The 16,852-nt window shown below is 37.7% G+C and overlaps 1 protein-coding gene across 1 annotated transcript; it reads left to right on the top strand.

Annotated features, from left to right (window-relative positions):
- Window positions 1-971: 971 nt before the first annotated feature.
- On the top strand, window positions 972-1,742 carry LOC127122336 (uncharacterized). The gene has a single exon (XM_051052687.1). It carries the CDS (start codon window positions 972-974, stop codon window positions 1,740-1,742), a length of 771 nt encoding a protein of 256 aa, XP_050908644.1.
- The last annotated feature ends 15,110 nt before the right edge of the window (window positions 1,743-16,852 follow it).

The following is a 16,852-nucleotide window of genomic DNA, read 5'->3' on the forward strand; positions in this document are numbered from 1 at the left end:
GAGTTTAGGGGAAGAATAAAGTTAGAGACCCTGTTTTAGAGGAAGAATCGGTAACAATTCCATAAGTGATTCATACAGTTGCTTTTGATCAAGCAAGTATGGAACCTCCACAAAACATTGTTGACTTTCCTCATACTCAAGATGATTTGGTAATTCACGAAGAAAAAACTCAAAATCCTCAAGAACAAATGTTGCAAGAACCAATACCTTTGCGGAGATCCACTAGAGAAAAGAGAAATGTTATTCCAGATGATAACAGAGTCTTTCTCCAATAACATGAGGAAAATAATGGTATGATGGGAGATGATCTAATCAACTTCCGCTAAGTCATGTAGGATTCCAACTCATAAAAGTGAATTGAAGCAATGAAAGTGGAGTATAAGTCCATGAAAAACAATAAACTTTGGGAACTTGTCCCATTACTAGAAGATGTGAAACCCATTGGTTGCAAATGGACTTTTAAGAGCAAACAAGATTCTAATGGTAATGTGTATCAGTGAGACATTGTTGATTCTATGGTGACGAATCAATAACGATTTGGTGTGCTCTGGTCTAGTGATGGAATCAGGAGCGTTTGTGGATGAATATCAGTAGCATACCTCTGATTTATAAAGAGTCGGTACCATATTTTCATTTAGGGTGAAGTTGAGGATACATTTGCATATATACTGGCATGTGTGGTTGAGTTATCATTATGATTATTTGATGTTGTAAATGAACATGTGATTGTTTATTAATGTGGGTGAATGATGAATATGTGTGTTGTTGTATGGTGATTGTTTATGTGATATTACATGTGTTATGTTTTGCACCATTAATTTATTTGACCTAGACCTCAAGCTTTCAAGGGAAAACAAGTGCAACATGCAGGACCTAACCATCCTCCGCAATGTCAAGTATGTAAGAGGTCTCATTTTGGAAGATGTGTCGGAAGTAGAATTAAGTGTTTTGCTTGTCAGAGGGAGGGACACATGGATAGGGATTGCCCTCAAAATAAGAATCATATGCAAGGGAGAAGCACCGGTCGAGTTTATACTTTGGATGCAAGGAAGGCTAAGAGCAACAATGCGTTGATTGTAGGTATGTATATCGTCAATGATCATCCTTGTTTTGTATTGTTTGATTGTGGGGCAACACACTCTTTTGTATCAATTCAGTGTATGAAGCGCTTTGGCTTGCAAGCAATTCCTTTGTCTCCTCTTATGGTGGTTACTACCGCCATGGATGATGTGGTTGAGACACCGTTAATTTGTGAAAATTGTCCGCTCTCGGTGAATGGTAGAATTTTCCAAATTGATCTTATTTGCTTACCACTTAAGAAGGTTGATATGGTTTTAGGGATGGATTGGCTTTCCGCCAATTCAGTGTTTATTGGATGTGAAAAGAAGTTGATTGTCATTCCATCTAGTGAAGTTACTCTAAAGGATGTATTAACTACTATCTTGGAAGGTACGGTTGGCATGGTTAATTTCTTATTTGAGAAGGAAAAGTCAGTTCTCTTGATTCTCACCAAGGAACCTAGCGACAATCTTAGTGATACACAAATTCCTATCGTTTGTGAGTTTCCCGAAGTTTTCCCTGAGGATGTCACTTCTCTTCCTCCTGAAAGGGAAATGGAATTCTCTATTAATCTGATACATGGGACAACTCCAATCTCCGTTTCTCTGTATTGTATGACGCCACTCGAGTTGAGAGAGTTGAAGGATCAATTGGAAGAGTTGTTAACCAAGCATTTCATCTGACCTAGTGTCTCACCATGGGGAGCTTCAGTGTTATTAGTAAAGAAGAAGGACAGTAGTATGCAGTTGTGTATTGATTATCGCTAGTTGAATAAAGTCACCATTAAGAACAAGTACCATCTACCAAGGATAGACGATTTGCTAGATCAGTTGAAAGGAGCCTGTGTATTCTCGAAGATTGATTTATGATCGGGCTATCATCAAATTAGAGTTAAGAATTCGGATGTACTAAAGACCGCATTTAGAACCCAATATGGCCATTATGAGTTCCTTGTAATGCCTTTTGGTGTGACGAATCCCCCTGCTGTTTTCATGGACTATATGAATCGGATATTCCAACCTTACTTGGACCAGTTCGTGGTGATCTTTATTGATGACATTCTTATTTATTCTCGTACTCCATAAGAGCACGAAGAACACCTAAGGATTGTTCTGTCAGTACTACAAGAGAAGCATATTTTTGCCAAGTTAAATAAGTGTGAATTTTGGATGAGCGAAGTGAAGTTTCTTGGTCATGTCATATCACAAGGAGGGGTATCAGTGGATCCATCTAAAGTCGAAGTAGTTATTAATTGGGAAAGACCGAAGAATGCTTCCGAAGTCAGAAGTTTCTTGGGTTTGGCAGGTTACTATCGAAGATTTATAAAGGAGTTTTCGCAGATAGCCTTGCCAATGATTAGGCTTACCCGAAAGGAAATTTCTTTTAAATGGGATTCGAAGTGTGAGCAGAGTTTCATGAGTTTGAAGGAAAAACTAACAAATGCTCTTGTTTTAATCATCCCCAACCCTATTAAATCTTATGAAGTGTTTTGTGATGCATCTAAGAAGGGATTAGGATGGGTGTTAATGCAGAGTGGTCAGGTTGTAGCATATGCCTCTCGTCAGTTGAAGGCTCATGAAGAGAACTATCCAACTCATGATCCTGAACTAGCTGCTGTTGTTTTTACATTGAAGGTGTGGCGACATTACTTGTATGGAGTGCGTTTTGAGATGTTTAGTGACCATGAGAGTTTGAAATACTTATTTGATCAGAAAGAGTTGAACATGAGACAGAGGAGATGGATGGAGTATTTGAAAGACTTTGATTTTGAGCTTAAGTACCACCCAGGGAAAGAGAATAAGGTTGCAAATGTCTTAAGTCGGAAAGAGATGCATAAGGCTGAATTGATGATGTTAGAATATGCATTGTTGGAAAAGTTCCGAGATCTTAATCTTCAGTTTAATTGGACGCGAGATGGTGTGATAATGGGAAATTTGAATGTTACTTTTAACCTAAAGGAAGAAATCCGGAAAGGACAAATGATGGATGAGAAGTTGCAAGAGATATCGACTCAACCAGGTTTCGCTCAATCACCATACGAAGTTATTCTATTTAATCAAAGGATTTGCGTCCCGAGTGATGCCGAGCTGAAAAGAAAAGTTTTGGAGGAAGCTCATAAGGGGGAGTTCACCATACATCCAGGATCATCGAAGATGTATCAGTACTTGAAGAATGACTACTAGTGGCCTGGAATGAAAAGGGATATTGCAGAGTATGTGTCGGAATGCATAGTATGCCAACAAGTAAAGATCGAACATCAGAAGCCAAGTGGTTTATTGTGACCTTTAGAGATTCCAGTTTGGAAATGAGATAGTATTTAAATGGATTTTGCAGTAGGGTTGCCTTGGACCAAAGGTGGTTATGATTCAATTTGGATGATCAGTTGACTAAGTCTGCACACTTCTTGACCGTGAAGACTACTTACAAGGTAAGTCATCTTGCGTGGTTGTTCATTTCAGAAATCGTAAGACTGCATGGTGTTCCAACTAGTATTGTGCCCGATAGAGACCCAAAGTTTACTTCAAGATTTTTGAAGGTATTCCAACAAGCTATGAGATCGAAGTTGTGTTTGAGTACGTCTAATTATCCTCAAACGGATGGTCAAACTGAACGGACGATATAGACACTGGAGGATATGTTAAGAGATTGTGTACTAGAAAGTGGAGGAAATTTGAAGGAGCTCTTACCATTGATTGAATTTGCATACAACAACAGTTACCATGCAAGTATATGGATGGCTCCTTATGAAGCCTTATATGGACGGAAATGTAGAACACCTCTATGTTGGATGGAAGTTGGTGAAGAAAGAATCTTAGGGACGAAGATTATTCAAGAGACTAAGGATAAGATAAGGATGGTTCGTGACAAGATAAAGAAAGCGCAAGATCGCTAAAAGAGCTATGCAAATCACAGAAGAAGACCATTGGAATTTGATGAAGGTGATCATGTATTCTTGAAGGTGACTCCAAGATTGAGACTGAAGGGACCGTTTAAGTCACGAAAGCTGAGTCCAAGATACATAGGACCATACCAGATTATAGAAAGGATTGGAGAAGTATCCTACAAATTAGCCTTACCACCTTCACTATCACGAATGCATGACCTTTTTCACGTATCTCAACTTTGAAAGTTCATTCCAGACTCTCTTCAGCCTATTCTTCCAGATTCAATAGAAGTAGAAGCATACCTAACTTTTGAACCTCTACCAAGTCGTATTGCAGGACGAGAAGTTAAGGTATTGAGGAATAAGGAGATCCCTCTTGTTAAGGTTCAGTGGGATGAATCACATCCGAGCGATGCTACCTGGGAACTAGAGTCAGAAATGCGAGAAGTTTACTCTCACTCTTCTAGGTAATATTTAAATTCAAGGACGAATTTTTATTTAAGAGGGGGAGGATGTAATACCCCGTATTACCTTAAGTACTAAAATTCCTATTAATTGAGATCAATTGAGTTCCTAAATGCTCTAAAAGTTATCAATTGGGATAAATAGAGCAAATAGTATATTCAGATTGACTTAATTAGTATTAAATGGGACTGACCTTTTATTAGTTGGGACATTTTGGTAACACTAATAATGGGTCAATTGCTCTAGTAGAACAATTATCTAAGCGTAGTATAACTCAAGATATTTGTTCCTACCACTTCTACCCACTTTCTAACCACACAATGTTTCATGGCCACTTGTTTCTATCCCATGGCTCACTCACCACCATATGTCGTGACTCCACTTTCCTTTTGAAATATCTAGCTATCAGCAGAAGTTATCAGAGGAAAAAGGAAAAGGTAGAAGAAGAGGAAGCAAGCTAGTGAAGAAGAAGAAGAAGAAAAGCTTGGAGAAATCAAGAGCTTGGAATCATCATCATCATCTTTATATCCTCATCTCATCCTCAACAACTTCTCCTCTTTTATTTCTAAGGTGGGTTCTAGTTAGAAGCCCTAATATTTCTAGAGATTAAGGTTGTAGAATCATAGATTAACTATAAGAGTCCATGCTATATGATGAATGATTTCTCATGATTATGTTGATTTCCATGAACAATTGCTTTGAGATACTCTTCATGATTATTATGCTTAAATGATTGGTTATGGTTGTGGTTATGAACTTGAAACCCATGACAAATATATGTATATAGGTATGTTGTATGATGGATTTTGGTTTGAAGAAGTAGTGGGTTTAACTGTTAGAAAAGAAACAAGATTATGCAGGTGGAAATCCAAGTGATACATAAAGAATTTTTGAGAACATGATAGGGACCAATCGATTGGTCCTGCGCTTTTTCTCCAAGACAATCGATTGGTCACACACACAAAGTTGGAAAATATGAGATTTTGATGAGAACCAATCAATTGACACACTCCTCCAATCGATTGCACATACTTTCTATTTTGGAATATTGGAAATTTTTCAGGTGCCAATCGATTGACACTGAGGATCAATCGATTGATCCTCTGTATTCTTTGAAAAATAGAAATGTGAGAGGAACCAATCGATTGGCATATACCAAAAACCCTAAAATCCATTTCTTTGATGTTTCTAAATGCATTTCATCAACCATTAATCATTTGTGATGTTATACTTGAATTTAATCAATGTTAAATGTGAGAATTACATATTGAATCTAGTGAGTTAACCTAGCGATCAATTAGGGCAATACGTTAGACTTATAACTTAGATAACATTGGAAGGCGACATTCATTTGTACGATGCTTATGTGGAGGTCGTAAATGAATGGTTGCCATAGTTGTGAGTGAGACACTTTGCATGGAACATGCCATGTTATTGCTTGTGTATATTGGTGAATAAAGTCACTTGTGATTGATGAATCTTGTTGTGCTTTGTGGAACCGATCATGTATTTAGAATGTTTTGCCCTTGGTGATGCACATCCCTATTTGATAAGCTTAGATGAGTAAGCAATAGAATGTGATACCGATGATTCGTGCCTCAATTGGGTTTGAGCCCCAACCACGGCGGACGTGGGGGAAAGGTGGACACCTAAAGGGGTTAGAGTCTCATACGGTGAAAGATACTCTAATTGGGTTAGAGTCCCATACGGGTGACGGTCTCTTGAAATGAGTTTGGAACTCATAGAGGACCCGATATCCACCGCGAAAGTCGAATCATACGAACATGCATGAACTGGGCTTGCCCTAAACGTAGGTCTGCTCATGGATTGATGTTTCATGAATCTGAATAATGATCTTGTTTTGAGTTGCGAGAACTCAAGAGCATGTTGCCATACATTGCAAGTTAGTTCCCCATCACTTATGTCTTTTTTCCCTTGTTGACTTAAGTTTGATATTGATTAGAAAACCATGTAGATCCGAGTGGACCCATAAGATAGGGAACCCATTGGGATTATTATCTCACCCCATGTTGCTGATTATTTTTCAGGTAGTTCTGAGCAGGCGAAGGGTAAGGACAAGATAAAGTGATGTCTTGCTTACTTGATGTCTCGGATGGCGTCTCCGTTGTGTAGATATTTTTGAGATCATTCTACAATGATCTAGCTCCTAGTTTTATTTTGGGAACTTTTGTGTATATTGTGTGCCATGTAGCATTTTCTTTTGGGCATGTAAATATGTACACTGTTGTTGCTAGGCGCTTATGTATTTAAGTACCAGTATTGCACTATGTATAATATGTATTCTAGATATATATTATATGTGGGTGTTACAAAATTGGACTCTTAAGGATATGGTAAGGAGTATGATTTATCATTCTACCTTGCCAGAGTCACTATGGAGAGATACACTAAAGAATGCAACTTACATTCTAAATAAAGTATCAATAAAGGCAGCTGCCAAAACACCTTATGAACTTTGTACTGGGCGAAAGCATAGTCTAAAACATTTTCATGTGTGGGGATGTTCAGCTGAGGCAGGGCCTCATAGGCCAAATGAAAAGAAATTGGACTCCCGAACAGTGAACAACTACTTTATTGGCTATTTTTAAATACCTAGGGCTACATGTTTTATGATCTCAAATTAAATTAAATTTTTAAGATGGGAACAAGCATGTTTTTTTGAGGATATTGAGTTTGGGGGAAGAATAAAGTTAGAGACCCTGTTTTAGAGGAAGAATCGGTAACAATTCCATAAGTGATTCATACAGTTGCTTTTGATCAAGCAAGTATGGAACCCCCACAAAAAATTGTTGACTTTCCTCATACTCAAGATGATTTAGTAATTCATGAAAAACAAACTCAAAATCCTCAAGAACAAATGTTTCAAGAACCAATACCTTTGCGGAGATCCACTAGAGAAAAGAGAAATGTTATTCCTGATGATTACAGAGTCTTTCTCCAATAACATGAGGAAAATAATGGTATGATGGAAGATGATCTAATCAACTTCTGCTAAGTCATGTAGGGTTCCAACTCAGAAAAGTGAATTAAAGCAATGGAAGTGGAGTATAAGTCCATGCAAAACAATAACCTTTGGGAACTTGTCCCATTACTAAAAGATGTGAAACCCATTGGTTGCAAATGGATTTTTAAGAGCAAACAAGATTATAACGGTAATGTGAATCAGTGAGGCATTGTTGATTCTATGGTGACGAATCAATAACGATTTGGTGTGCTCTGGTCTAGTGATGTAATCAGGAGTGTTTATGGATGAATATCAGTAGCATACCTCTGATTTACAAAGAGCTGGTACCACATTTTCATTTAGGGTCAAGTTGAGGATACATTTGCATATATACTTCCATGTGTGATCGAGTTATCATTATGACTATTTAATGTTGTAAATGAACATGTCATTGTTTAGTAATGTAGGTGAATGATGAATATGTGTGTTGTTGTGTGATGATTATGTGATGGTGATTGTTTGTGTGATATTAGACGTGCTATGTTTTGCACCATTGATTTATTTGTTCGTATTCTCACCCCTTTCTATTTGTTGTTGTGTTTGTACTCCTCTAGGATACAAACGATCAAGTACAAGAGTAGATTCTTGATGCTAGAGGATGTCATTGTGCCTCTTTAGTTATTTATTGTTCGGGTCTTAGCGAAGTCGCTCTGATATGTAACACTAGGGAGCATGTTGTTATATGTTTTCTTTTCTTGCGTGTCTTATTTATTTTGAGGATTGTTGAACCAATTTCTCATTTGTTTTTGTTGATATTTATATGCTAAACTTATTGTTTTTTTTGCTGCTTTTTTTTGAAAGTTTTAATGGTGGTTCTTTTATGTTATGGTGAAGCATGCATGACACTTTATTTGTTGAGTTATATCGAATTATTTAATTAAATGTTGAGTTAGTGGAATAAGATGTTACACTTGCTATAAGACGATTGTCGCATCGCGCGAAAAACCGGCGGGAAAAGAAAGAAACAACAGAGCCGCCACCGTGCGTTATTTATCCCAAAAGAAGGAAAGGAAACGCTCGAAGTAAACCTAGGAAAGAACATGGTCTCGCGACCAAAAGGATGGGTTCGGGAGTCGGTTATGCGAAGGGAAGGTGTTAGGCACCCTACGCATCCGTAGTACTCTACGGGATCCACGCACAAAAGGAAGGAAAATTGGTTGCTAAACACTGCTCAAACACACACACACTGGCTGAAAGAGACAAAAGAGACTGACTGAAACTGACTCGGCAGGATGTCGCATCCTGGGCCTACTTAGTCTATCAGGCATAGACATCAGAGTCGAAGTAGTTCGGACTGGGGAGACGACACATGCTCGCTAGGATGTCGCATCCTATGCATACGTATCTTCTCGGACGAGAGAAGAATCAGAGCATTCGTAGCTCAGCTGACACGCACACAAACAAACAAGACACAGGCAAACGTGGAGCCTGAATGCCAATCGCTGGACTTACATCAGCATCCGAACCTAAACACACACACACTGGAACCCAAATGCCACTCGATGGACTTACATCGGCTTCCAAGCACACTACAACACAACAGGTTAATAGGGAGTCGGGGACTCGAGCCTATAACTGTCAAGCACACACACTCAAACAAACAGACAACAAATTGCTAAGGAGTCAGGCACTCGAGCCTAGCAACTGCCAAACAACTTACACAAAAAAGGAAAAAAAAAAGCGCCCGGAGAGATCAGCTCAATCTCCTGCCTACATACTTCATCTGGTATGAAGATCAGGGCGATGTAGTTCCCCTACGCAGGGATAAGGATCTAGCCTAACCAGATAACAGAGGGAGACACAACTCTAGGGAGACTACGACTCGAGCCTAGATGTTGTCATGCAAAAGTCAACCCTAAGTTAAGGTTTCTAGCTAAATGGCACAAGGGCCAACCTATCCTAGACAAGGCTTGCACAGGAAGCAAGGGTCTCGATTGCAACTAGGGCAAGAGAAAGGGGAGGTCTCAATCGCAACGAGGGCGAGAGAGGAGAATGTCTCAATCGCAACGAGGGCGAGAGAAGAGAATTAGATGTTAGTGGTTAGTCAAACTCGACAAGACATCGCATCTCGTGCCTACGTATCTCATCTGGACATGAGAATCAGAGTTGCCGTAATTCGGCCAAACAACTCTAAACGTGGCTCACACAAGGGTTAAGCCACACATACTTGACTTGCACAGGAAGCAAGTCAAGCACAACCTACCTTGCACAAGGGCAAGTCTAAGCTAAACCTAAAGAGGCAAAGCAAACAAGCAATCACAGGAAGCACACTCTATATGCATACAAGAGGCTCAAGCAAAAGGTTAGGCACTAGGGCCAACTGGGATAGGGTAAGTGTTGCTCTTAACCTTGCCATTGAGAGGCTAAGGTGAAGCAGATGAAAGGAGATGAGGGGTGTGCCTCATTGCTTCTATCCCTGATCAGGGAGAGCATCAAATAATAGAAAGTGGGGGAGTTCAGAAAGATGGAACTCTTTCCCCATTATTGACTCGATAGATCTTGGGTTTTTATCTCAATGCTTCAACCATGTAATGGGAGCAAAGAGAGGACACACTGAATAGTGGGGGATAGGCTACTTATCCCTACCTTCCACCAATTGCCTTACTTGAAGGACTTTTCCTGCTTGGGACAATTTTAAACAAACACAGGCATTGCCTCTTAAGGAGGACTTCAGACAGTTTGCCCGGTCAAATAACAGACCGGGTCTCCAGACTACATGAAGAAGAAAGGTTTATACCTCAAAGCAAATGCTAAATAGCAAAGCAAGCAACTAAAGCAACTAAAGGGTACCTGAGAAAAACCAAACAAATCAGTAAACAGTTTCAAAGTTAAAACCAAAAGGAATGGATAAACAGTCAACCACAGAAGGTCAACTGTGCAAAGTAAGACTCAAACACATGAGTCAAACCATCTGCAAAACAAAAGTTAGTTCACATGTAAACAAAACCAATCACATTTGCATGATCTCAATGGCAATGGTGCTTAACCTGAAACAGAAACTCAATAGTAAGCACAAAAGACCACTAGGACTAGCCTAGGGTCAAGGATAAAAGAAAAAAGTCAAAGCAGCAAGGAAAAGTCAACCAAAACCAAAGTCAAACATTTGAGAAGCTATCACAATTGGGCCTACATTCAAATCATGCATTATTATCATTTCATGAACATTTGAAGTCAAAGTAAGGCAAAGGAAAGCACACAAAAGTCAACAGAATGACTTGCATCAAAAGTCAACCCAAGCATTTTCAAAAAATCATCAAATAAATCATACTCAATCCTAACATCTAACATGGTATACATGTAAAATTTCATGGCATTTGGATGAGAGGAAGGCAGTCAATTAAAATCATGAAGTCAACACAGTTTCAAGTAAGCACAATGAAAGTCAACAAGCATGGGTCAACTTCAAAAAATCATATCAAATTGAAAACAGATGAGAAATGAATGAGATTAGCACCAATGCAAAGCTTGAGATGTCTAATTATCACATATGAAATTTCATGATCATGTGATATGTTATGAGAATTTCCCAAAAGATTTGGCAATGTATAGCACAAAAAGTCAACAAGTGACCAAGCATGGAAGAAAATTCACAATCAAATGGAAAACAGCAAGATTAATTCCAAGAAAATTCATACATGAAATAGACATACAAAGGATCATTCATGCAAAAAATGGGGTCAATTGGGTGCAAGGAAGCATGTGAACAAAATTAGGGAAAATGCATGATCATGGTATAGCAACAAATGTAACACATGACTTCAAAAAAACATATCCAGCAAACCACAAATGGGAAATCCACAAACTTTATATCAAAATGAAGGTCAATGTGTCTAGTTTCATCACAAAAAATTTCAAGCTCATTGGATGCAACATGAGTATTTCACAAAGAGAATGGTAAGATGTATTATTTATGCACACATGTTGGGAAAATAATTACCATAACAAATCCAACCAATGAAAAATTCATTAAAAATCACAATAAAATAAAGGACACATTTATGATCATGAGGAAAAAATTTCACAATTTTTGGATAAAAATTGAAAGAAAAATGGATTTGTAAAGTTGGATGAACAATTGATGAAACATGAAACAACATAGCATGGCATAGGTCAACATTTGGTCAACAGCGTGGCAAAATTGTAATTCTGCATGCCACTAATTGAAACGACATCGTTTCAGGGCGCCCCAGGAAATGTCCTGATTGGCCCGCCTCCAATGAAACAGTAGCAAAGCAACAAACAGCCAATGAGCTTCGATTTTTTCTGAGTTTTCAAGCACTAACCCTAAGATTTCTAACAGCCAGGCATCATATAAACATGTTCAAACATCAAACCAAACCAATCACACAACAGCATGGCATTGTTAACATCAAATAACATCAACCAAACAAACACTTAATCGTGGAAATCCTGGGTATGGCAGGGTTTAACAAGAACAACATGCATTCAATCCAACTTCATGGTTCAAAATCAACATGAACAAATGAAAATCAAACCAACAAAATATACCACAGCATGGCAGGGGAACACATCATGCAACATCAAATAGTCATAACCAAACACAACAAACACCATTCGAGAGGATTTTCTGGGCAGGGTTGAAGTTGCAAAACAGCAGGGCATTCATCATCATGTTCATCCAACATCAAAACAAACTTTAAACACCAACAAACAAACAGCAACCAACATACACGAGCTAGTTTTCTGGAAAAAAAACAGGGTTTATCATGGCAGGGTTTAGCAGCATGGTATCAAGTTCAGCTTCAAGCAATCGATCAAACAACATCAAATGAACAGCAACAACTAATCATGGCAATGATGCAACAAACCAATACACGTTCAGACAAAATTCCTGGGCATACTCATTATAACAGCAGCAGGGCATACAATTCATCATCCAATGTTCATCATCATATCGAAATCAAACAAACAACAGGGAAACCACAAAGGCAACACACTCATGATGCTCATATAACAAACAACAACCAACATACATGAGCTAGATTCTAGAAACAACAATGGCTAGGGTTTATCGTAGTGCAGCATGATCTTCATCACCTTCATGCAGCTCAGAAAATCGACATGCCCAGAATTAAAAATTAAACACTCTAATAGCATCATTAAGCATCAGGCAACAAGGATGTGGTATCAATCATCATTAACTCGAGCATATAGCAAAGAAATCCACACAAATGAGTTTGAGCATAGAACTTCAAAACCATATTTCTCTCAACACAGTGGATCATTTTGAATGATTTAAAGTTCATTGGCATCAGCAAGTCAAAGGCTACACATGGCATAGCATGGATAAGAGAAAATAGAGGGTCGAAAAACTTACTTGGTTTGAAGAATTCAATGGAACAGTAGTCATTTGATGGTTTGAAGCTGAAACAGAAGGAAATGGTGCTAGGTAATGAATGTCCCTTGAGTTTGTTTGGCTCAATCTTGCTTGGAATCAACTAAATCGTGATATGCCATTGTTGGTGGTTGGTGAAAACAGAATGAAGAAATGCAGTTATAGCAAGGATTTGAGGCTGCAAACAACTTCCAAATGGTGCTTGGATGATGAAGGAATGAAGGTTACTCAAGGGTTTTTGAAGGGTTTGCGCAGAATTTATGGTTTTGCAAAAATGCAAGATGAGAGTGAGAGTGTATTTTTGTTAGTAGGCTGCAGCTTCTTAGGGTTTGTTCGTGACAGAGAATCACCTTATATTGTCTGTTTAGGGTCCTTTAAGTGAGTGCTAAACTGGTTTAATGTAAATGAAGCAAATTGCATTTTTGCTAAGTTGGAAACAAGTGAACAAGGGAGGTGTGTGTGCACGGGTTGGGCCTTGAAATAGGCTGCAAAGGGCAATTGCAAATGCTGTTTGTTGGTCTGCACAGAAAATGCTGGCTTGTGTTGTTCAAAATCAAGTAATTGCATTCTTGCTAAATTGGTACATAAGTGGAAAAGGAGGGTGCATGGCTGCATGAACTGGGCCCTAAACAGGCTGCACATGACCATGCCAATTGCTGCTTTTGGTCTGCTGCAGAATTGTTTGTACCTTGCTTTTACTTAATGACCAATTGTACAATTTGCCAACTTTGCCTTTTTGTACAAAATTGTGGCATAATGATGATATGAACATGGTTTAAAGCTTGGAATAAATCACAAATGATATATGAAGCATTTCCCCATTGGCCAAATCAAGAAAAAGTCAAAGAATCAAAAAGTCAAAGTTTGGTCAAACTTTGAATTTAAATGAAAAAGGTCCAAAAATGCCATTTTGATTGGCAAGGTTTTAGGTCATGAAATTTATATTTTTGGAAAGAGGATGAAAAATGTGGTTTGTAGAAAAAAACCCCACCAAATTTGGCCTTATGGTTTGGGAGATATGGCCCTTTGAAGTTCAAAAATTGATGAAAATGATTTGATCATATCTTGACAACCACACATGGGATTTGAGAGTTCTTGGACTTTTTGAAAATGGGAGAACAAGATATTCAACTTTCATGTTGGGAAAAAATTCATTTGAAGCTTGTATCATGATGTAAGTTGAGGATCAAGAAGTTTCCATTTTTGGCAGTTGAAATTACAGGTCCACTTTCTATTTCTGGAAAATTTTCTGATTGGCTTGATATTCTTCAATGATGTTGATTGCCATGATATATGAGGCCTATTAGGACATGAATAAGCTCTCTCAAACCATTTCCATCCATCAAAACCATAGAATCAACCACAGTTGACCAACTTTGACTTTCTAGGGTTTTGGACTTGACTGTGCACTTCTGATGAATTCCAAACCCTAGTTCCTTGAGACTTTGACTTCAAATGATGTCCCAAGACATATGAACTCTTGATGATTGATCATGGTGCCCAAATTCCACAAGAATGGCCACCATCCACTGCTTTGATTGACTGTTGACTTTTTAGGGTTTTCTTGCCTGGCTAGGCATTGACTGCTGACCTCTGAGCCTTCAACCCTTGATTTGAACACTTCAAATGATACTCCAAGACATGTGAACTTGATGGGCAAACCCTAGGACCTTGATTCTTTGAGAAAACACCTTTGCTTGACTGGTTGACTGATCTCCTGATCAGTTTGACCTAATTCTTGCTTGCTTGCTCTTGGGGCAACTGAGGACAATGCAAATGCTATGCAATGGATTATGATATGCTATGACTTAATATGAAATGATATGTATAATGATAGGTGCAAATTTGAGGTGCTACAACGATATGTTTCAGGGAAGTTCATCCATTTTTCCTCCGGTACCGGACCACTAACACAAGGAATAAAAGGTTCAAGAATTGCATTAAAATTTTCTTTTTTTTTGTATAGCACGATGTATGATTCTTTACGAGCCTTTAACTCTTTGATAAGTTGTTAGCGAACAAATGTATGATTATCTTCTCCTTTACCGAGCAAAGTATAAATAACTTTATAACCATATTTACGGTCATCCTCAACATTGATAATGCATTCAATATATTTGTGCATAAAAACTGGCATCTCTTCGATGTATTGGCTTTTTGGTAAATGTGGTGAAGGAGATGGTTTGCTAATGCGAGCTCCTTTGAAAACACTTTTCTTTTAGATTTTGAAGTTGGAGAATCCGGAAAAAGCTTTCTAACATGTTCAAAATAGAAAAGAGATTGCATCGTTGAATTGACACTGAAGTGTTGTCAGTTGGGACCAATAGAGTAACCTATGTGCTATAAGTTGAGACCAATTGAGTAACCTATGGGACCAATTGGTTAGTTGAGACCAATTGAGTTTCTATGTACTCTATCTCATGTCAGTTGGAACAATTTGAGCTCATATGTGCTATAAGTGTTGTCAGTTGGGACCAACAGAGTAACCAGTAAACTTTGGAGAGATCAATCCTTATTAAATAAGACCGACCATTTTAAATAAGTACAAGAGGGGATATTTTGGTAACATTAATAATTAATCAATTGGTACTAGAAGATAAAATATCAATTTAGATATTTGTCTGTCATTACATAATATTATATATTATATTTATATATTATGTATATATTTTGTGTGGTGGAAAGAATGAGAAGAGGAAGTGTGGATAGGAAGAAGGAGGAAGAGATAAGAATGTGAAAGACATAGTTATCAGAAAGAGAAAGAAAAGAAGAAAGAAGAGAAAAAAGGAGGAGAGGAAGAAATAAGAGGAGGCAACAATGAAGGTCATGATCATCACCACCAAATCATCTTTATTTCGTCAATTTCGTCATCCTCTTCTTGAATCAAGGTGAATTCTTAGATAGTTGTAGCTTAGGGGAAATAACTTTATGAAAATGGGATTAGGTTTTGTGAACTTATTATTGTTCATGCTTCTACGTCTCATCCCATGATTCTTACGTGCTTTTGTGTGAGCTATGTTGATTGAATATGATGATAGATAGTCTTTTATGATTCTTGGTGTTGATTCATGTTGAGGATATTGAGATTGGTACCATGTTTGTGTTAGAAAGATGATGTTGTGTTTACTAGATGTTAATTTTTGTTGGATAGTGACAAAAATTCGTGAATATATGCTAGAAAATATGAAGACATGAATGGGTATAAGTTATGATGGTTTAGGGATGTTAAATATGGAAGAAGACGTGTTTAGAAGAGTGTTTTCTGGAAATTTTGCAGGGGCCAATCGACTGGTGTAGCAGACAATCGATTATTGTGTTGTCTGTGAATGAAAAAGCTAAAATTTTGATAGACCAATCAACTGGCCTTCTATCCCAATCGATTGGTTCAGTTAGAAACATGAAAGATTGGAAACAAATAGGTCATCCAATCGATTATTCCTCCATCCAATCGATTGGTTCACTTGTACTTTTCCTAAAACCACTTGCTTCATGTTTCTAAACCTCCTTAGATGTATTAAACTTGTACTATGTTATGTATGCATCAGATTAACATTAATTGGTCAAATTTCATGAGATTGTTTGGGGTTTAACCTAGAATTTATAGTTAGGTTAATATATATCGTTCTTGTTTTCGTCATAATTCAAAAACCGTGAATCCGATTGATATGAGACTTGAAGCATTGGAAAGATAATCTAATGGGATATTAAATGGTGATGAGAGACCATAAATTAACCAAGAGTGATTGGTAGAGGATAGTAATGGTTATATGCCTTGTATGAACTACTTATGTTTGATTATGTTTGACTTGTTTGTGCACAATAACTTGAATAACCTAAGATAATGATGAATGAGTTGTGAGATGGATTTGCCTAGGTTTATTGTGACATGTTATGTTACCATGTGTGCCTTAGGTAGGTTATGAATTATAAAATGATGCATGTTTCACATTGTGATTTGTTATTATGTGTATGCTATGAGTTGGTTGGATGTTTTTATTATGGATTAACATGATAAAATCCTATGATAATAAGTGATAAAACCTAGGGATAAGCTAATTGAATG

Source organism: Lathyrus oleraceus, chromosome 2 (genome assembly GCF_024323335.1).
Source record: "Lathyrus oleraceus cultivar Zhongwan6 chromosome 2, CAAS_Psat_ZW6_1.0, whole genome shotgun sequence".
Taxonomy (NCBI): Eukaryota; Viridiplantae; Streptophyta; class Magnoliopsida; order Fabales; family Fabaceae; genus Lathyrus; species Lathyrus oleraceus.